The sequence below is a fragment of the Netta rufina genome (genome assembly GCF_964035555.1).
Source record: "Netta rufina genome assembly, chromosome: 1".
In the NCBI taxonomy this organism is placed as follows: domain Eukaryota; kingdom Metazoa; phylum Chordata; class Aves; order Anseriformes; family Anatidae; genus Netta; species Netta rufina.
Genome location: NC_140123.1, coordinates 125289716 through 125312003, shown reverse-complemented (window position 1 = coordinate 125312003; position 22288 = coordinate 125289716). Strand labels below are relative to the sequence as shown.

General features: G+C 42.4%; 1 protein-coding gene across 1 annotated transcript; it reads right to left on the bottom strand.

The window, feature by feature from the left end:
* Nucleotides 1-4969: 4969 nt before the first annotated feature.
* On the bottom strand, nt 4970-20279 carry FAM131B (family with sequence similarity 131 member B; the record flags this gene model as incomplete). Its single annotated transcript, XM_084306424.1, has 7 exons — nt 20234-20279; nt 12325-12434; nt 10844-10879; nt 7197-7290; nt 6407-6604; nt 5937-6080; nt 4970-5514 (listed from the first exon to the last, which is right to left on the bottom strand). Exons 2-7 carry the CDS (start codon nt 12376-12378, stop codon nt 4970-4972), a joined length of 1071 nt encoding a protein of 356 aa, XP_084162550.1. The 5' UTR covers nt 12379-12434; nt 20234-20279.
* Nucleotides 20280-22288: the final 2009 nt, after the last annotated feature.

Genomic DNA, 22288 nt, shown 5'->3' with positions numbered 1-22288 from the left:
CAGGACCTCAGTGATGCATGCCTCACCATGTAAAAAATACAGGTTGCTGATCCCACTGAAACTCTTATTTTGGTAGGAGATGTGGTTAGTTTTCAATGGTGCCAGTTCCTGAGCAGCCAAATGAGAGTTAGTACTTGTGCTTTTTAGGCAGCAGAAGTATACAGCTGGTGATGAGAGAAGGGAGGAAGCATGACAGCTTCTTTTGTCAGCTTCGACTTATCACAGCAATGCCATTTCAAAGTGCACTTTCACAGTTTTCCTAGCCTAATATAAAGGCCAGCTACTGAGAATAATGCTCACTCTCCCTCTGCTCACAGCTGTTCCCTCTTGCTTATTTTAGAAAGGTATAAGCGACCTGACTTGTTATGAGGTCAGCAGCATGCTAGCGTCTGTACAAGAACTGTGGGAGATGGGTACAGTTAGGGTAGAGGGCTACCTCCTTCACAACAGCATCCCATTTTGATCATCTCAGAGGTATGGTTAAATTTTGTTCTCTGCTGCAAGTTTATCATGAAAGGTGATGTTAAAGTCTTAGAGAGGTAAGGGGGGTGGGGGCAGAAGAGGGAAAGTGGAAGTGGTGACTTGTCAGTGGCTTCACAGAAGCTGCTGATTTAGAGACACAGAAACTAAAGCAGCAGATTGACTTCTCAACCCCAAAGCCTAAGGTAATGGGGTTGAAAAAATTCACAAGGCTTGTCAAGAAAGCCTAAAACTTATATAAAGAATAACTTACGTAAGCTTCTCTTGTATGGTCCTTGACTTTGAGGTTTGGATTGCACAAGCAAAATGATTCTCTGAGTCATTGTAATCCTAGGGCCCTGAAGGGAAGGATCCCACACTGTAAAACCCAGCAGGGCCCGTAGACCTCATGTGACTGATGAATAGGAAGGGTGCAACCCAGTGTGCCCAAACATGGTGGACTCTACTGGATTTTAAGTGGAGAAAATAAGATCTGCCCTCCCCCTAAGTCATACAACCACAGCAACAGAAGCACTAGCACTGTGACATTCCTAACACCAGCACTGGAAAAAGAGCAAGGGGGACAATTAAACAATCATTTGATATTCATCAAATTACATAAATGGTCATACAGGAAAGAGTTACAGCTACTGGTAGATAAGCAGAGGCTCAAACCAATGTCTTGGTGGTCCTAACATGCCACAGTTCCCTAGCCCCTTTTTTCTTTTATTTTTTTTTTATCAAGGTCTGTGGGATACAATGTTCATGTGCCATTCAGCAATTCCCTAACTCACCCAGCTGCTCTACATTTGGGTAAGCTAGACACTATGCCTTAGAGATGAAATATGTTCCTGCCCTATGTTTAGTCTGCTATGAGGCAATCATTACCCATACATTATTAGGGCATACTCAAACTGCTGGCCCAAAGGTGCTGGCCCAGTGCTTGCTCCAAATCTTAACATATTTTCTGCCAAGATTTTGCCAATCTAATTTTCCTATTCCTTCCTCCAATCCAGTCTCTGGGTTTAAATGAAGTAGTATAGCTGGCCAAAAATAGGCAATCAAGGGAAAAGGAAGATAGAATTCTCTTACAGTGGAATCTGAGTTTTCTTTCAGATAGGGTCACATGTTTAACCCTTCATTCATATTCACTATAATAACAGCAGTAGCTCCTGTTGAAGTCAAAGGCTTTGAGGTGCTGGTAAGGAGAAAAAAAAAAATCTATCTTTACTGCTTCAAGAAATATCCAAAAACTATGTAGTGCAGCTCTGGTCTGAAAAGGACCTGTATAAACAAACAGTAGAGCTCAGTTTCTTAGTAACCCCAGATCAAGCATACTCAGCTTACCTCTCCTTCTTATTTTCAGCCTCATGGGTTCAATTTGCACTCTGAGTATTTGGCTGGACCCCCTCCAACTCATTTACCCTTACCAGCATAAAGAACTGCAGGCCAAATTTTTCTCACAGAGCACCTGTGCCCTCCATATGCTTCAATAGGTATAGCTATATAATAGTGGCTTTTCTGGAAAATGTACAGTAAGTTCCAGGTCCCTCTCTCTGATACTGGATACACAGAAGCAGCAGGCTTGTTACCTAAGAAAAGGCCAGGTTATACAAACCATTTTCAAATTATATTCAAACTGCCTTTCCAGTCCAGCTCTGGATGCTCACTCAGGTTGCAACTGATTATGGGTAGGCCTGCTATCTCTAGTCAAGCTCCTTGCAACTGGAGAGGAAGATACATTTCTCTTTTGGATTGTGGAAGAGGTCATGAAATTTTATTCACAGAAAGTCATGGTCTTTATGAAAAAGCTTTATAGAATTTAGAAAACTTTAAAGTTTTTACAGAGAGTAGTCTTGAAACCTGTCAGACTTCACAGAGAATAAGTGTATCTACAGGTTGCTAGACATAAGGTTATGAAATTATAAAGCAGGGTATGATTCTCTATCCCATTCCATAGAAAACTGGAAAACTCAACAAGTTTTCCCCTGGTATTGAACTCCACAGAATTTTTCTACAAATTCAATATTTTATATATATATATTTTTATTTTTTTTTTTGCATTTTTTACTGTGTAGATCTTTCCCTCTCACTCCCTTGCATGGAGAAAATGTACATCTTTTAGACATTGATCAAACACCTTAGTAAGTGTATCACATGTCCACATTAAAAGAAAAAAGTCCTGGACAAGTTGGCCCTCTCAACTTAGTCCTATAAATAACACAGAGAGATCATTTGAAGCTATTCTGAAAGCTACCATAAACATCCAGATTGGTCCTGGAGAGGCACATGGGAACAAAACTGTGAGAAAAAAGCAATAAACCCAAATTTTCTCCCACAAAGAAACATACTAGACCATTCTGTATCCCTGAAGGTTTTTAGAAACAGAAATAATTAACACTTGCTCATTTGACACCTGATTAAGTGTCCTTGGCACTTGCCTTGTCACCTGTTCTGGTTCATGTCGTTTCATAGGCCCTGATCCCTGACTAGGCTCAAGATAGTTCAGGAAAATGAACTAGCATTGATCCTGCAAAACCTGTAGATTCATCTTTATGAAGCGCTGCTGCCCAGGAGAGGTTAGCACCTGAATGTGTAAACATTTGTACAAAGATACCGAAAGTTCATCATTCAGGAGAAGAGCTACCTCCTAAGACAGATGTAAGCAAGCCCAAGGAAATGGGTAAAAAAAAAAAAAAAAAAAAAAAGGTCACAAAAGATTTTATCTCTTACCTATACCAAATTATCAATCTTACTTTAATATCCAAAGGTCTTTTCCTTTAGAGGAGCAATGGAGAGGGAAGACAGATCTTCTTGACATGGTCTTGGCTAGAAAGACTTGGGAGTTCATAGAGGAGTTCCCTCTTCATGCAGCTGCCTGTGTAAGTGGGAGAAAGCTGAGTAGGGTAAAGTTCCACCTGAGAGGAGACAGTTTCAGGGTAGGGTAAATTTCTACCTTGAGACAGGTTTTCAATTTCCTTTCAAAGTCCCTCCCCTGCAAAAAGAGGTCTGTAGAAACATGGTGAGCAATTGCAAGAGACTGAATTCCCACAAGTCAATGAACCATTTTTTTTAACAAAACAAATGAACAAAACAAAAACAAACAAACAAAAAAAAGTAACCCATACAAATAGGAAAAAACTCCTAAAATCAGCTTTTTCCACTCCTGAAAAAGAGATGGAATGTGAAAAGAAACAGATCAAGTGTTGAGCACTATTTACATTTCTTGGGGGCAGGAAAACAAAAGAAGTCAGGAATATAGTCAGGAAGAAGAAAGAGGAAGAAACATCCTCTCTAGCCTCTTTCCTCCATCTACATTTGGCACTGCAGAAGGAGTGGCAGAAATGGGAGAGGTGCAGTATTTCTGATACTGGAGTACAGGCTTTTACCACTATTAACTGCTTTTTTAGGAACACTTAACCAGCAATATAAAAAGTTTTTTAAAAAAGCAACAACTGAAAATTCCACTGTAAACTGGATATCTGTGATCTCATAGTTGTACACACTATTCCTGGATCTGCTGCCTCCCCATGCTTCTGGCAAAGGAAAAGACAGAAGGATGCAGCAGCAGCACCAAGATGGACATGTTCTCAAGCCCTCTGCAAGAGTCAGCTTTTTATGACTGTCTCCGTAGCTGAAAATGTTCTTTCCACTGGCATCCAGTGCTCAGTGCCAAAAGGACACACCACTCTTGCCAGCTCCTAGGAAGGTAGGAATGTCAAAGACAGAAACAAATAAATGAAAGACTAGAAAGAAAGAAACCAAAGCGTGAGTATCTCAGAGCAGGGTTAGATTCGTATCTGCATCCATTCTTTCATGCCACAGTAGAGCCATGCCCACAGATCCACACCATCTGTACTGCAACACAGTGCGTGCCCACGGAGCGCAGTCTGTATCCATTGAGCCTACGATTTCATATCAAGGTGCTATTGAGGATCTGGTTACACAGCAAATCCTTCATCTCAGTACAGTCTATATTGAATACAGCCTTATTCTCTGCGTCAGCCATAATCACTATACTAGTGCAATCTATATTTGTAAAGCCATATCTTCATTTAAAACAGTCTATATTCATATATTCTATCAAAGGGCATCAAGTCCACAAAGCAACATCCATTTGGCCAGGCTGGATTCTAGCCCCATAGCCACTCCCTACATCAAGCCTGTCTTATCAGCCATAGCCCCAGTACCAGAAGTTTGTATCCAGAGCCAAGACTTTGTATTTATAACATTTAAACATGATTTACCAATCCAGATCTCTCCAAGCACCTCACGTGCATTGCCCAGAGCAATGAAAATAGAAAATATACATGTATGTCCACACCAGAGGGAAAGGTCTTCTTGTGTCAATCACTCTGAGATTTTCCTTTTGTTTAAAAAAATAATTAAATGTAGGAATGTAAGGTGTGTCTGCTCGGAAGTACAGGGAGCTGGAGAGAAGAATTTCTGTCGTTTCATTCCTCGTCACCCATCTCTTTGTTCAGCATTAATGAAAATTTCACAAAAAGCATCAGTTGTTTGTTTCTCCCTCTTCCTCATCAAAGGATTGAACCCCAGAGGAGGTGACATCTGAGACTTTGCGGCTCAGAGCAGCATGTTCCAGCTCCTCTCGAGGAGACAGAGATTCCAGGTCCCGGCATACTACATCATCCTCCTCTGGAGAGGGCTTCTTGTTTATGAGAGGAGCCTTCTCCAGCTGTGGGTGCCCTTCGTCCTCAACATGGTCCTCCATGTAGGTGCTGGACTCAGCCCCATCCCCACCCTGAGCAGTCTGCAGGGGCCACACATGGACCAGCCCTGTGCTCTGGATGAAGTTTTGCTCCTGCTGCTGTGGCTGCAGCTGTTGCTGCTGGAGAAGACCGCTCTGGATCAAAATACTTTCCTGAAGGTTTGTCTGAGACTCATCGAAATTCTGGCCTAGGTAGGAGCCAGTTGCTGGAGAAGCAATGAGGGACTGGTCACTGGTCTCCCAGGCATCAGATGAACCTAAGCAATACATGCCCTGTGAGACATAGGAATGAGGCCAGCTATCATACTGTGTCTGGGCCATATGCTCTGCAGGAAAAGGAAGGAAACAACAGACAGTTAGACACGGTAATCCAAGCTGGTTCATTCAGATAGCTTGGATGTCTGTAAATGGTACTGTATTGGACAGGGTTGATAAATCGTTTTGAGGAGAGGAGGGTGAAGAGGAGAGGCAGTACTAGGCAGTAGGCATATGAACATGACTATACCCACAAGCAACTGCAAGAGCTAGTGGCTCTCCACAGTTGTGCCCAAAAAGCCAAAGGAACTGGGCTTTGGAGCCTCTCTGCTAATGTCAGATTCCTTGGGGTGCAAATAGGTGATGCCTCTGCTAGATTCCAACCCTGGAATTTGACACTGCATAATAAAACAGGGCAGATGGAAGTACAGTGACATGACACCAAGAGCAGAAAAGGGGTCTTTCAAGATTAGCAAGAGGTGCTGGAGCTCACCTTGGCTCTCCATTAGCTCCTGATAGTTCTCAGAGTAGTTGCCTGCTGGATTCTCCTGATTTGAGTTTACACTCACATCCTCACCATCCATAGAGGACCAGGCCATGAGAGTCGCCTCTGATATAGCAAATTGCTCCATCACTCCTGTACCAAAAGAGACGTGGAGGGGGAGCAGTGATGCATGAATGCCTCCACCTTTCACCACCCTCTTAAATCTTACCTCTTGGTCCCTCTGTCCCACTATGGTCCAATATCAGCAATGCCCATCACACATAGTTGGCCCTTGCTGCCTACACTTTGCATGCCATTGACAATACTCCAACCACAGTCTCTCATCTCCTTCTGCCACCTGAACCACCCAGAGACATTCCTAAGTGTGTTTTTTGAGGATCCTGCACATTGGTATCCCAGTGATTCTGCTCTGGGCCATCCCAACCAACCCAATTCACATGCAAAAAAGTCAGAACTACCTGCAAGGAATCGGGCCTCCTTTTCACCGTCACTCAGGTCTGAGTAGGCATCAGCATCTTTGCGTGCTGTCTCATGCGTGTGCTGCTGCTGCTGGCTGTTACCTTTACCCCAGCCTTGCCATTCAATCATGTGAGCCACACGGCCTTGGCCCATAGCCGTTGGCTTTGTGACATGGTCCTTCATGCTGCGGGATATCCCTAAGGGGCCAGACATTAGAAAACAAGGAGGGGCTATTACACAGCTCCAAGGTTGTTTGCCTCTCTGTTTACCTCTCTTGGAAGTGGGGTTTCTCCCCTCCTTTCCTGACAGGGTTCAGGCCTTGGGTTGGGCGTCTCCCACCTTTCACTGTATCCCTCTCCAGGAGAGTTTCTCCATCTGTCCTTGGACTGGTTCTCAGGAGGGGGAAAAAGAGGAAACCCCAAATATGAAAGACCATTTCCTTCCTTGCCTAGAATCCATTTGGGACAGAGTTGGGCATGAGTGATGAAACCTGGAAGTGAACAAACTAAGAAATAGAAAATGGGGTTAAACCCAAGACAGTTTGAGGGGAAACAATTGAGGATGTCTGAGCTGGGGTGCGTGGTGAGAAGCAAAATCTGTTTCTTGGAAAGTGCAAAAGCTAAGAGATTTCTATATCTCTAACCATGGTGGTAGAGGCTGCTCTAAGGCCTAGAAAAGGCATGAGTAAGAAGGGAGCAGTTGGGAAAGCAACAGGGAGCTATAAGAAGAGGCCTTGAAGGCTTGTGGAAAGAAGCTGCCAAGGATAAACCCAGGTTTTAAGGACCTCACCAGAGAAAGACGATTTAGCCAAAGCCCCAATCCCATAAGCATTGGAGTTGCGTTTCAGCTTGGGGAGGATGGAGGTCGTATCTTCCATGGAGAGCTGAAAAGAGAGAGAATATGAAGAAATATATAGAGGAAGATGAAAAGAAAGTGAATGGAAGTAAGATATCAGTTTAAGAATTCCAGAAGATAGAGGGAAGATGAAGAGCAGAAGCAAGCAACAAGAAAGGGCAAAAGAGGAGATGAAAAAATTAGAAGCTATTTAACCAATATTTGATAGTGCATAGCTGTGGGACTGAGTGAGGCAAGGTCAGTGGCAGAGACAGAAGCAGGCTGTGAGAGGCCTCCCTTTGGCTGCTGCCAGTCCTCTATGGACATGCTGCACTGTTCTTGCTCTTCGTCAGAGAGGCAAAGCATGGCTGATGGACAACCAGGGAGCTTACAGTGAGGAGCTGACAATGTGATAGGCAAGACACACCAATATGCATTGCACTACAGATATTATTTTATATGTTGCTTTTGGTGTTAATTTCCTCTCATATTTTACATGGTCTTAAAATGAACATGACTATATCAGTGGTGCATCTTGTTTCATTCAAGCACCTACAACTACTAGTAAAGAAATGAGGTCAATTCCAGTAAATTTCACTCTATTCTCTTTCTTCATCCTAAATCCCTGAATAACAAGGACAGGCAGCAGTCATAAACACAATAAAACACAGTTTCTCAAGACGAATTCATCAGGCTTCTTCAAAGATGCCAGGCATTGCATTTGAGGCTAAATTTTCATAAGGGCTAAAGAAGCATTGCTTTTGCTCTTCATTTCAGCCTCTAAAACTCAAGTCCACCATGTTCATACTCAGCATCCAAACACAAAGATACTCAAAAGTAGTGACCATGACAGTGGAAATTTTAAAACCTGATCTGAAGCAACCATTTGGCCATAGGTATAGACCTCATGAAAGCTGAGAGGAGCAGGAAGTCAAATAATCTCAGGCAGTCAAATAATTGGAGGCAAAGACAAGCATTGATATCAAACTGCATATAATCCCAGTCAATTGCCAATCTAAGAGAGATGAGTTTCTCTGAAAACTGAGTGTAAATGTAGTGAGTGAGGCATTCTGTAACTTAGCAGCCAGGAATGAGTGTGTGTGACACATAACCTGAAGCTATCAGAAAGCAGGGAAGAACAATGAAAAAGGTAAGGTGTAGCTTAGAACACAGCTTGTTCCATTGTGCACTTCCTTTGATGATGAAGCTGGTTAAAGAATGCCAGTCTATGCCCCCACTGGTCATTCTTGCCTGGGCACTGCTGTTCAGTATCTGTCCATTTGTTTCAAAACAGCCTGAGGACTCTGCTATGATAAACCTAATGAAAATGACCTAGAACAGAAAGCATCTCCAGGAGGTCTCTGCCACTCCAAGGCTGAACAGCTATGGCAGAAAGGCAGGAATGAATAGGAAGAGAAGGAAATTCATGAGCCAGCATTGATGCCAAATATATACAGAATTACACTGAGAAAGAGAAAGAGACACATTGAGAAAGGACTTGACGGATTCAGAATGGGCTAGAAAATTGGAAATTGCAAGTAAGAAAACTATCTTCTACTGTCTTTAAGGAAACATGACCTTGTGTACCTTGCTTTCAGGTAGACAGAAATGCAATGAGGAAAAAAAAAAAAAAGTGGTAAAGTTCTTCTAGTAAACTGCTGTATGCTGTGTAATTTTCCTGCTCAATGTGTTTCTCTAAGCAAAAGAGACTAAGCAAAACATCCCAAGCCATAAGTGCCACAATGGATGAGATGTCAGTAGTAAGGGTTGGTGTATTGGGTTTATGTGGCAAGGGTTTGGTAGCAGAGGTGTTACAGGGGTGACATCTGTAAGAAGAGCCCAAAAGCTGCCCCGTGTTAGATAAAAGACAGTTGCAGTCAGCTCTGAAAAGGACCTGCTGCTGGCAGAGCTGACCCCACAAGCAATGCTAGTTGTGCCTCTGGGAGAGCATATTTAAGAAAGGGGAAAAAAACTGCTGCACAACAGCAGCTGGGAGAGAGAGAAATGAGAAACAGCCCTGCAGACACCAAGGTCAGTGAAGGAGGGGGAGGAGGTGCTCCAGGTGTCGTAGCAGAAGTTCCTCTGCAGCCCATGGAGGAGCCCCTGGTGGAGCAGGTGGATGTGGCCTGGAGGAAGCTGTGGCCCATGGAGAGCCTCCGCAGGAGCAGGCTCCGGGCCAGAGCGGCAACCTGTGGAGAGGAGCCCACACAGGAGCAGGGGGTCTGGGGGGAGCTGCCACCCATGGGGGACCCGTGTTGGAGCACTCTGCTCCTGAAGGACTTCTCCCCATGGTACAGACCCATATGGGAGCAGTTCTTGAAGAGCTGAAGCCTGTGGAATGCCCACATAGAGGACTGTATCTCATGGGAGGGACCCCACACTGCAGCAGGGGAAGAGAGTGACCTGAAGGAGTGGAGTGGCAGAAATGAAGTGTCATGGACTGACCACAGGCCCCATTCCCTCTTCCCCTACACCACTCAGGGGGAGGAGGTAGAAGAGCGCTGATGGGAGTGGGTGGGAAGCTGTTTTTAGTTTGCTTTCAGTTTCTCACTGTTCTAGTCTGCTAGTGATATGCAATAAGTTATATTAATCTCCCTGTGTTGAGTCTGTTTTGCCAGTGACAGTAATTAGTGAGCAATCTAAATTAGTGAGCAATCTAAAATCTCAATCCTTGAACCCTTTTCTATTGTATTTTCTCCCCCTCTTCTTTTAAGGAGGGGGAGTGAGAGAGCAGTTGTGGTGGAGTTTAGCTGCTCAGCAGGGTAAAAACACCACAGTTGGTTAAAAAGGCAAATCCCCTCGGCATTCAGTGACCCAAGTGCTCTCAAATCACAGAGAACCAGAAAATGACACACATTTAAAAAGTATCTGAAACTTGAAATTGCTTACAACTGCCAAAAACTTGGCTTCTAATCCTACCTTTCAAAATGTATAAAACTATCAACGCTAATTTATGGGAAGATACTTTTAAGTATCTTTTTTAAGTATCTTAAGTATCTCGGCCAGAAAGAATAGTTTGGTAGCACTAATAGAAATTATTCCCTTTTCAGGATACTCTTTTTGCGCTAGTGGAAAAAAAAAATAAATCATGGCATAGGTGTTAAGAGCAACAAGGAACATATGTTATTAAAATATTTGTTTGTTTCTTCTTCCACTTATTAGCTAAAGTTAAGTTGTGCTGACCATCTTCCTCAGGGGACTGTAAAAAATGTCTTTACTTCTGTATGTAGCTGAAAATTATAAGATACATTTCTTCCAAAGTCCTGGAAAAGATCAAAGACTACTGATTTTTTAAACTTGTTGGATATACTTCTTTATCTAACAGTGCCAAGAAATATCACAAAGAAAATATCAGAAATTACACACATTTATCCCAGAGGGATAAAGGCAACTTAAAAGCCACCTGCAGATCTAAATATCTTGTGAGACAGAAGCACATCAAAATTCATCAGCATCCTCTGAATCTTAGACAATGCTCAGAATTTCAGTGGCAGTGAAGACTTTCATTCATGTTTCCATTCTGATTGCCACTATATCTAATAAAAGACAAATCCTGGGCTTTCTATGACTAGAATATGAACAGTAGTGTGGTGCATACTCACATTGATACCATCCCAGGAGAAATCTGTCCGTGTTTGCTAAAGAAACCAAAAATGGACATGATGTTAGTGTAATGAACAAATTGCAAACAGCTATGCATCTCTCCAAGTAGTTTGCCATAATCAACAGCCGGTACTCTAGCTGATAGATTAAAAAAACTTGTGTCTTTCAAGCTGGCTTATTCCCTGTTGCTGGATGTGGTGACTGTAGGTACAATGGTATTTGGAAGTATGCAAGTAAATATGAAGATAAAAAAGTACGAGAGGGAGAAATACAAACACCTTTAAGACTCCCCTTCTTACAACTTTTCGTTGCTAAATACTGCAGCTGGAATCTCTGTATGGGAGGTGCATCCCTCAGGCTAACACAAGGAGGAGCTACACTACCTATCTATTTTTACTGTATGATAGCAAGTTACAGAATGATTTTCTTCCAAAATTATTTTTGCTTGTAGTCTTTCAGTTTGTCCACTCTGACCCACTTTCCCTTTGCAAAACAGATCCCTTGCCCATACCAGTCATTACAGCAACAATTCATAGTGCATTTCCTTCAGCTGGGAGGACTCGCATCTCAACATCTTGGCTTGGGGATGTGAACGCTCAGGAAAATTTAGATGAATTGATTACAGCTATGGTAATTTACATAAATCAAAATGTTTCATGAGATATGGTTTATACTCATTGGCTTTAAAATCTGTATTTGATTTTAACTGAGTTTTCCATACAAGGTTAGGCTCCACTATTTCTGTCATGATTTTGTGAAACTCCAAGATTCTTAGAGTTACATGCCAAGCCAGCAAAGTGTAATAAGGAAATAAAGTATAAAAAGGAAATAAAATACCGATACATTAGTACTTTGTAAGATTAGCCAAATTGTATGTTATTTGTGAACATTCTTTGTGATTTCCCAAATGTTATTTGTTGATATTTTTATTAACCAGGACTGCATATTCTGAACCTTACAGAGCTGAAAATTCAGGTATCTAAACTGCAATAATTCAGAGCAGGAAATGAATCAGCCCTTGACTAAACACTAAATCAATTGGCAGTGAGTTACTAGTGAATGCATTCCTAAAAATCAAAATGGAGACAAATGTTTCTTCAGAAGATTCTATGGCTATACTGCAGAAGCTGGGACATAGTGCTGGATATTTCAGTGAATCCATTATTCAAGGAATGCAGACCTACAGGCTTGTCAGAACTGCCACAGTCTTATTCGTGTTCTGTTCTGCCTCTGTTGTGAGTGGTTAAAAACATCTTTACGTGCAAACTCTTACTCACTCTGGATATTCAAAAGAGTGACTCAACTCTACTCAACACAAGCCAAACTGCACAGATACGGAGGTCTGATCCTTGGGTGCACACTGACATCCTAGTCCCCTCCCACATGATGCCCCAGTGATAAACAACATGCATTTCTAAACTCAGAAAGAATCATATATTTCTGATTCCCCTGGATAAGTGTGTCTGGGACAAGCACTCACCTCAGTGGAAGGACGGTGGAAGCTGCTGCCATGCAGTGAACTGGTGCTGTCCATATTGATTTGGTCCACATCTTTCAGTCCTTTCCAGTCTACTGCAATCACCTCATTTCCTGCAGGAACATATCTAGTCAGGCTTCCAAATGCCACTGACTTAAATGTGTTTTAAGAGTCTTAAAAGCCAAGTCAGCTTAGCATACAGAAGAATCACTGACTTTAAGGCCATAATGGCCTTAAACCAAACCTGATTTTTATCAAACCATCTGTACATCATTAACTGTTACATTTCACAAGGATATCTCCATATGAAGACCAGTCATTTGTGTTGCTCTAAAGCAGAATGTATGCTTGGCTAAAGCATAGCTTCCCAGAAGAAAAGAATCTAGTCATGATGTGTGACAGAAATAACCAATTCTTTTGATATCCTGTTCAATATTAAGCCATCATTACTTAAAAAGGCATTTCTTCTTTTTAATTTGAAATGGTTTGGCTTTAGCTTAGAGGTGCTGGTCCTTGCTTTGCCTTTCTCAGAAAGATTAAAGAGTTTTTTAATACCTGCTGTTACGTTTCAGAAAAGTTATTCATACATTTGACTTTCTTCTTGACGTATCAAATAGACTGAGATCCTTAGGTTTCTTATTGTATAGCATTTTTCCATCCCCCTTAATAAATTGTTTATTATTTTTAAAGACATCTAAATTTGACATCTAAATTTTTTTAGTTCTTCAAAATGCAGACATGAAACCATGCATAGTAATACAGGACTCCCATAACCCATTCTGCTAATAAAGGTAAAAACGACTGGCTGCTCCTCATCATATTAACCCATTGTGCCATAACCTTGCAGTAGACTCTCATGTTCAGCTGTTTGTTCACTGAGATCCCTATGCATTCAGCACAGTTTTCTGGGATTGGCACCCATTCAAAAGCAGAATCTGTGCTGTTTGATTTTAGATGCATTTTAATACAACTTAAAGGATTAAATAAAAATAAATGTTAATAACGTAAAATAGGAATGATAAAATTGAAAGAATAAATATAAAAAACAAAATGATTAATACTAAATTTTAATATAAGTGAAACTAAATGCAAACTTCATATAGCCAAGTATCAAGACTGTTCTGTATGACCTCTCTGTCCATATAGCTATTTACTGTGCCTTCAATCCTTGTTCCATCTCAAACTAAAAAACATTTTATTTCTGCATCCATGTCATGGAGGAGAAGGTTATACTGTGCTTAAAACAGCCTTTTGCAATCTAGCAAGAAACAGAGCTCCAATAATGATCATTGATTCCTGGATCAATTGTGTAATCTCTAGTCTATTTAAAATATATATTACTAAATGTGAATGGTGCTATTTTCATTAGCATTTTGCTTTTTATTTGCTCTTTGTCGCAAATTTCTTTGCCACAGACACATGAAAACCCTGTTGCTTTTTCTAGCATCTGGCACATTTACACTGGTTTGTCACTACCTGGGTAGAGATTTTCTGACAGGCAAGAGGTATTGTGCAATCCTCTGCCCTACACAGGCCTGTAGGAGGCATGTAGGCATTTATGGGTTGGAAGCCTGAGGCATTCATCAGCTAGAATTCAAAATGCAAATAAGTTAATTTGGTCTTTTAAAAAAGGCTAAGCTTGGTAAGTCAGAAAACAGCAGAAAGCAAGTATTATTTGATTTAGTGTCCACCACATCTTCACACCTCATCACTTTCTGCTGTGTAAGAAAATCTCCTTCTCAAAGGATCAAGTCATACTTTCTCCTCCACACATTAAATATGTTTCTGTTCATTGGGATAATTGTAACTGAGTGCTTTAATAGCATCCCCAATGTGCTTCTGATTGGCTAAGTAAAACAGAAACTATTCAGGGAACTTAAAAGAAAAAAAAAATCCATAGTGTCTGCTACAAAGCCAAGCATTAGAAGTCAAACATAGCCTGATTTCAGGAGGTAGCAGGATTTGGCATTAATGAACATGACAAAGACTACCTTTCAAGGTTGTGATCATCTTGACTGATTTTCCTATCAAGTACATGCATGTATTTGTCCTTACTGAGCTCCATTATTTACTTCTAATTGTGATTACCATTAACCATGATCAATTCATGAGCTAGAAGTATACAGCTGAAATTGTTTTCAATTCTGATTGGATCATTCAGCATCTATCCACAGTCACCCTCCCTCCTTTGCAGGGTATGTCACATCATTTGATACAAGCTTATCTGCACACCCACAAAGAAGCACAGAGAGACAATGGCAGAAGGTGGGATCCAAATAGTACCCTGGCAGGCTGCTCCCAGGCACAGAACAGGAACCATCATCCTATCAAAGTCATGTCTCAATACACCCAGAGGCTCATAGTGTGACAACAGCAGGTGGAAACCCAAGTTGTGCACTCACAGGAAGGGACACCCTGTCTGGACCCCTCACAAGGGTTGTTGCATAGACAGCCTCAGCCCCATGATTCAGAAACAGTGCCCATGAAGATAAGGCAGGGGAAAAGGTTCTCTAAAGCAACTTTGAAACTGAGGGAGGTGTTCATATGCCATGGAATATGGGACCTACTATTGGATGTAGGAGAAGAGCATTTAAGGATTGCAGTAGATTTATGAGATGTTTAGGGGTAGAACCAATGGCAGGGAAAGCGTGGGATCGAGGTGGCTTGGGGAGGAATGTATGTATATATGTTGCGTATGCATGCTTGTGTGTATGCTACTCAGCCTTGCTACTCACTGCAGCTGGTGACATGGAGCTACAGCAACCTTGCCGCTACTGGATTCATCTCTGCTCATGGGCTTCAAGTGCCCATTTATAAGGGCACTTGAGGTTGTGCACGAGCTTTCCAGCGGATCTGGAGGTATCTCCACTCAGGCCTTGGCAGGTCCCCAAGGCCAGGCTGCCAAAACTTCCTCTAAATCCTGGTGTGCAATGCCTGTATGGGACAGTTACCTCACTTTTCTCTGGCTGTGGAGTACAGCTGCAACTAGCTCACCCCAAGCAGTCAGTTCTTGTATCATTACATAAAGCTTTGATACATCATTGCTACCTTCTACACAAGCTTTTATTATGCTTTGTCCTTCCTATTTGGCAGCAGTTTCATTTTTCTGTTTTGTTTTGTGGCAGACAGCACTACTCCCTGCAAGACTGAGCAATCTTGAATTTGTCAAAGCAAGAGAGGGTGCTCTGGCGTGTGCTTGGATTCAAGTGAGAGGGACAAGGCCATAGTGGGCCCACTCATGGGCTGCTCATTCCTAATGTGGCTGAAGAGCTATTAGGTTTGGCATTAAAATCAAAGCTAGAAACATCTCTAGCAAAGGAAAGTCTCTGATAGAGCCTTGAGAAGCCCAGCTGCGAGTCCCAGGTGCATCAGCTATAAGTTTTGCTGTTGGCTTAAAATAAATGTATTTGATCTTCCTTGAGCTGGGAAAGGGTAGAGGGTAGAAGCTGGTGGAGGGCAAGAAAGGGGAACCACAAGGAAGTGCAAATCTGGAGAGTGCACATAAAGGAAGGAGTGCGGGGGCTGAATGTCATCAAAGTGAGCCAATGAATTCAACAGAGGTCAGTGGAAGGTTGAAATTGGAGTTAGGTGTAGGAGTGGGTGCCTACTTCTGCTTATTGGGATTCGGTTGCCTCTTGTTGTAGAGGCAGCTCCTGCTCCTTCACTCCATCAGTAACTCTCTGTCACACCAGAAGGGGAGAGCTGAGGCGTTCCTGCTGCAGAGCTGATATAGACAATGATGCTGGAGAGGCAGAAGAGGTGCTACCACTCCAAAGCAGAAGGCAAAAGTACAGAAGCCTTCATTACAGACTTCAACAGCAGTGCCATAGCTGTTTTATTTCCATTTATCCTGTTTCATTCCTGTACTCTCAGTTGTTTCTGAGCATAGTGCTGTGACACTACTGTAAGTCTACACATCCTGGCACCCAGAGTAAAACAGGCTGCAGCACTGTTCTGAAAATACTCTGCAAGGACCCCTCAGACACAGAGATAGAGAGAGACTAACCTCAGGCAGACAGGTGCTCAATACAGGCAACTCGACAGCCGCAAAGTTTGGCAAAAGACATTCAATTTTTGATCTCAATACTGGTAGCACACTGATAGTTTCCATTTTTGTACAGTGTGTATAGAAAAAGCACAGAGGAATTTTGTTTTTCCTTGCACTTTTAAAAGTTGTTGCTTTTTTTGTTTTGTTTTGTTTTTAACATCATAAATTCCATCTTTTCCCTGAAAGACTCAGTAGATGACTGAAGAATAACTAGGAAGCTAAATATAAGAAGCAGTAAAATGAAACCAACACAGTTGAAATACATAAATATACTAAGTGACAGTGTTTACAGATCAAAGTTGCTTTGTATTTTTAACACAAATTTAATTTAAAAAAAATCTGACAGACGCATATCTAGAAAGCTGTATCCATCACAACTGAAGAAATGTTTCTACTCTAGCCCTCTAAGCCTTTGGGGGAAAGACAATCCCTCTGCTCTTTACAGTACTGCTTAAGTAAAAATAAAGATTTAATTTTAAGTCAGACATTTCTAAATAATAAATATGAAAAACATTTTAAAAGGAAAAAAATAGATGAGGGAAACAAAATACCAAGATGCCTCCCCCTGCTTTTTTAAGCATGGTAACTATGGATGCACAAATTAGAAAATGTATTTTCTAAAATTCACAAGTAATATGAAATAGCAACAATTTTTAAGAATGCACTGGAAAACTCCAAGAATCCATCTGGATGACTGTATCCCACGTTGCTGATGTAATATTAATTATTACTTTTTTTTTTTTCTTATTTGGAGCCCATTTTGATGAATACTTTGACTTCTCATGGAGACATAAAATATCTTAGTTGGACATATTTTCAGTTTCTTTTTATTTCTGTGATCATAGGAAATTCATCTGGTTTTGAATTACTTATCTATTGTAATGTTAAAAAGTCTATTATATTTGGGTTTCCTTTTGCAATTTCTCAATCCTATTACTACTGTGCATTCATTGACAGTGTATTTGATACGTATGCCTGTATTTTGTTCATTTAACAAGGTACTTGCTTGAATTGCACACCTGCATCTATGCAGAAGCCTTTAATAACCTATTTTGTTGCAACTTCTGTGTTGAATGCTCAAAATCTCTAATTTGTCTTCTATGTTTTGTTTTGCACTGAATAGAACAATATAGCTTTAGAGTCCTAAATTTTCTTCTTTTTTTTCCAATGCAATGCTGGTGAAGATACACACTATATACTAAACATATATTTGTGTCGATCGCTTTCAGATGTGTTGTCAATTAACATAAGAAACACATTAATTATACAATGAGTTTCCAGCGCTGTTATTATCCACTGTTAGCAAACCATCTTCTGTTTTTCAAGTTTTACTTTCCGCAGAGAGCAGAAACATTATCATTCGATATTGGTAGGCAACTTTAATGTTGGTAAACACCAATATTTAGAGTAAATGGTTCAATTATTTCTTTCCACTCCTTTCTTTACCCTGAATGACTAAGAAAGCAACAAATGTAATTGCAGTAATTATGATCAGTATTTAAATTGTACTTTCCCCAATATCAATTTTGGAGGAGCTGTTAACTCCCTTGAGGGTACAGAGGCCTTGCAGAGAGATCTTGACAAATTAGAGGGATGGGCAATCACCAACAATATGGAGTTTAACAAAAGCAAGTGACAGATTCTTCACATGGGACTCAGCAACCCTGGATATAAGTACAGACTGGGAGATGAGAGGCTGCGGAGCAGCCCCACCAGAGGGTTTTGATCAATGGCAAGTTGAATATGAGTCAACAGTGTATGCTGGGGTCCATCAAGCACGACATTGCTAGCTGGTTCAGGGAAGTCACTGTCATGCTGTACTCTGCACTGGTGCAGCCTCACCTCAAATACCATGTGTAGTTTTGGGTGCCACAATATAATACATAAAACTCTTAGAGAGTGTCCAAAGGAAGGCTATGAAGTTGGAGAAGGGTCTGGAGGGCAAGTCATATGAGGAGTGGCAGAAGTCACTTGGTTTGTTCAGCCTACAGAAGAGGAGACTGAGGGGCAACCTCATGGTGGCCTACAGCTTTCCTCATGAGGGGAGCAGAGGGGCAGGCAGCAATCTCTTTTCTGTGGTGACCAGCAACAGGATCAGAGGGAATGACAACAAGCTGCAACAGGCTGGATATCAGGAAAAGTTTCTTCACCGAGAGGGTGGTTGGATGCTGGAACAGGCTCCCCTGGGAAGTGGTCACAGCAGCAAGCCTGTCGGAGTTCAAGAATCATTTGGACAATGCTCTCAGACATATGGTTTGATTTTTGGGTGGTCCTGTGTGGAGCCAGGAGCTAGACTCCATGATCCCTGTGGGTCCCTTCCAACTCAGTATATTCTATGATTCTCTGAATTTTCATGATACTCGTGGAAGTGTAATATCTTTGTCTAATAGAACACCTTCATGTCCTGTCAAACGTGGTTGAAATGAAATAAGTGGAAGCTACTGGAAAGTACTGACAGATGGACAGATAGTGTATCACAGGACCCTTTTTCTTCCCTGTGTGCTTTACAGAAAGCTGTTGAAAGCTAGCCTAAAGGGCAACATAGAGGAAAGGAATAAGCCTCTGTGCCAAGTGAAGTGTTCCTGAGCTGAACCTCAGATGAAAGCATTCAGATTCTCCCAGATAAAGCTCAGAAATCAAACTGAGTTATTTGCACAACTCTATGAGCATGGATAAGGAAACACAGAAAGTGGTTAGCTGTTGTTGGCTTTTTCAGAATGTAGATAGCAACTGAACCACTTGTGGAAGGTGAATATTAAAATGTCTGTTTTCATGGATGAGAGAGGGTTGAGCAGTGTAGTGCTCTTCAAAGCATCTTGGTCTCCACAAAACAGATGTCTCAGAAATTTTTGATCAAAAATGAAAACACCTACAGTTCTGAGATGTCTGTAGGATTAGGCATCAGACAGGCAGTTCTTCTTCAGGATCTTTGCTTTGAATTTGGGTAACCTGAATTATTTCCCAGACCATTCTGATTCCTTCTGCAGGTAGGTCCCTTTTCAGAGCTGTTTAGGAAATAGAATTAAGGAACAAAGCTCCAAGACCAACATTTTCCGTCTTGACTGGAAGCATTTTCAAACCAATTCTAAAGGTTACTGTACACCATGTCCTTGCAACTAAAAAGAGCTGAACACTGAGCCTAATGTTACACACAGATAGCTCTGTTCTGAGAAGCAGTCATGTCGTTTAAGCTAAGGAGATACTGCAAAATGGAACACATCCAATTAACACAACAACAACAAAAAATCTCAAAGACCTGTCTCATTTGCAGAACAAGTATCAGCCAGCATGAACAGCAGCGATGGATTTATCCTCATTCTTCAGTGCTTCTCTGAAGTGCAGAGAATGTGTCCCCAGGGGCCTCATTCAGCACAGTAAGTATGAAAACGTCAATATGAACAAAGGTAACAGCCTTTTTTATTTTTTTCTTTTTTTTGGTGGGCCTGTAGCCAACGTTGCAGAAGTAATATGCAGCAAGCAATTTCATATCTTGCTCTCCCTATGTATTTAAATTTTAATCTCTGTGATTGTCACATGACACTGAGCACTGTCTTAGAGAATAAGAATATCATTAGTTGTGACATCTATGTTCTGTAGCTTCATCTCTACCAGTGAGAAAGACGGACCATCCCAGCTACTCACCAGGAGTCAACTGGCAAATCGCAATGCACCTTTCTCCCTGCACTCTGGAGCAGGAAGAGAAAGAAAGGTTTCACTACCTTCTCAGGTTCTGCAACACACAGAAGGACTTGGAGAAGGGACAGCACAGAACCTTTCCGCTACCCAACTGTCCCCTTTACCCTTTTCTCCCCTCACCCTGATGTTACCATTTTACATATGAAAAACACATGTGAGCCCCCCTACCCTTTCTTTTCCTATAGGCTCTCCCATTCACACCATACCCTTCCTCAGGCTCTCTTTTCCTCCTTAGCACCTCTGTGCATTCTTTGTGTTCTGTTTTTCTGCCCCTACCTGTCTCCAGGACAGCCCTGATCCATGCTCTGCCCTCCAGCACTACCTGTGGAGCCCAGGCCTTTTCCCCTTGCACAGTCCACTCCTCTCTTCCCAACTTCCAGCCTTTCTGCACCCTTCTGGACCCTCTCCCAAATATTATTACAAACACCCAGATACCCAACCCCATTGCCCTGCCTGTGTGGAGAAGATAGGACAGACTGAGAAAGGGTGGTTGTTGACCCCAGGGACTTCTCCCAGACCTTCTTTTTCCCCTCAGCCGGTGGGGTAGGCAGCACCACTGCCAATATGATGTCAACATGCCCAAGACAAGACTCCACTGCTGAATCTTCAGGCCCACTATCATTCTCCAGTCAGCAAGACAAGTTAGATGAAGAAGCAGAACAAGAGTTTGCTTAAAACACCAGCACACAGGGGCAGCTGCCACCTAACAGTTTCAGGCTCCTTTCTCCCTACCTGTCCCTGCTCAGTTTGGGGGTATCACTTTGGAAACTCCAAAGTATACAGCCAGGTGGCTACATTCTTCTCCACCACAGCCACCACACACTTAGCCACAGTCCTCATCAACCACCTCATTTTGGAACAGCTGTATTGGTCAGAACCACTTCCTTCTACAGACAGGAGGCATGAAGACTGCTGCCTCCCTCTTATCACTCTCTCCTGCCAAAACAAAGTGTGGGAGTTGCTAGAGGCAGTCATGCCATGACAATGGCCACCAAAGCATAGCAGATTTTCTTCCTGCCAACAGAAGCCACTCTGTGGGAAGCAACAGGCAAAGGACTTCAGTCCTTTCAGGCTATTCTTCCTCCTCAAGCTTCTGTAAATCCTGGGTGTAGAGGTGATCCTAACTTTGTCTCTCCCCTCCTCCCAATGCTGCTCTCCTCACGCTCCTATTCTTTGCCCTGAAGAAGCTGGTGTTTCTCATCAGCCCCTTCCTGCAAAGGATATCTCCCTCTGCCAGTGATCCATCCAGATGCTGGTGGCTGTACATGGCATGATGGAGAGCTGCAGAATCTTTTATCATTTATCATCAGGAATCTTCTTGTACATCCACAGCTCCTCCAGGGACATTTAGGGCTTTCCCTGCAGAGCCTGGGACACTTATGCATTGGCTGCTTTCTGGCCCAGAAATGGATCACTGGCCAGTGAGAAATGGAAGTGGTCACAACATAAGCAGATACCCACTCTAGCTGTGGGGAATCCCACACAGGGAGGCAGAGAGTTGTTTACAAGGAAAAATCATTTCCTTTCATGCCGCCTACCTCTGTGCTTTAATGCCTGGAAAAGCATATAGATAGTATCTCTGTGGGCCTGATATCTCCCATCCCTTAAGAGGAGACAGATCTCTTCCAGAGGAGGCCACTTCAGGTCACAGTTGGACCCTCAAAGACAGCCAAGAGGGCAGAGCTGGCCACAGCTGGCTGAGGTGAACAAGGCCATTGCTGTCATTCCTCTGTGACAGCCCTTCTACAGGATCTCAGAATGGTTCCCCCTCTTTGCATCTTCAGTCACTCCAGTTAGCACTGAATCTAGCATCCTTAGCCAGTGGGGGAACAAGCCACTACCTTTGCTAACTGCTGAAGACTAACTGCTCTAGGAAGAAGATGCAGCTGACCCTTGCCATGGCAGACAACAACCTCATCTTCATCAATGAGGACCGTGTTCAAGGAGGGAAGGGGAGCCAGGCAGCAGAGTGCTTCCCTGTAACCTAGGGACCATAGTTCTCTCTACAGAACTTGCTGGCATACAACTGAGATGTCTGTCATTCTACACCACTGATACAAGAGGCCTCTTGCAAAGCCTTCTTGACTTTTACAAGGCCCTCCTCAGAACCCAGAAGCTCTCTGGTGCAATCAGGTCCCTCATGATCACCAACAAGGAGGAATGTCTTTGTTGAGCCCCTGCTTCATAAAACCCACCTCCACATGTAGGCAGAAACCTCCTCAC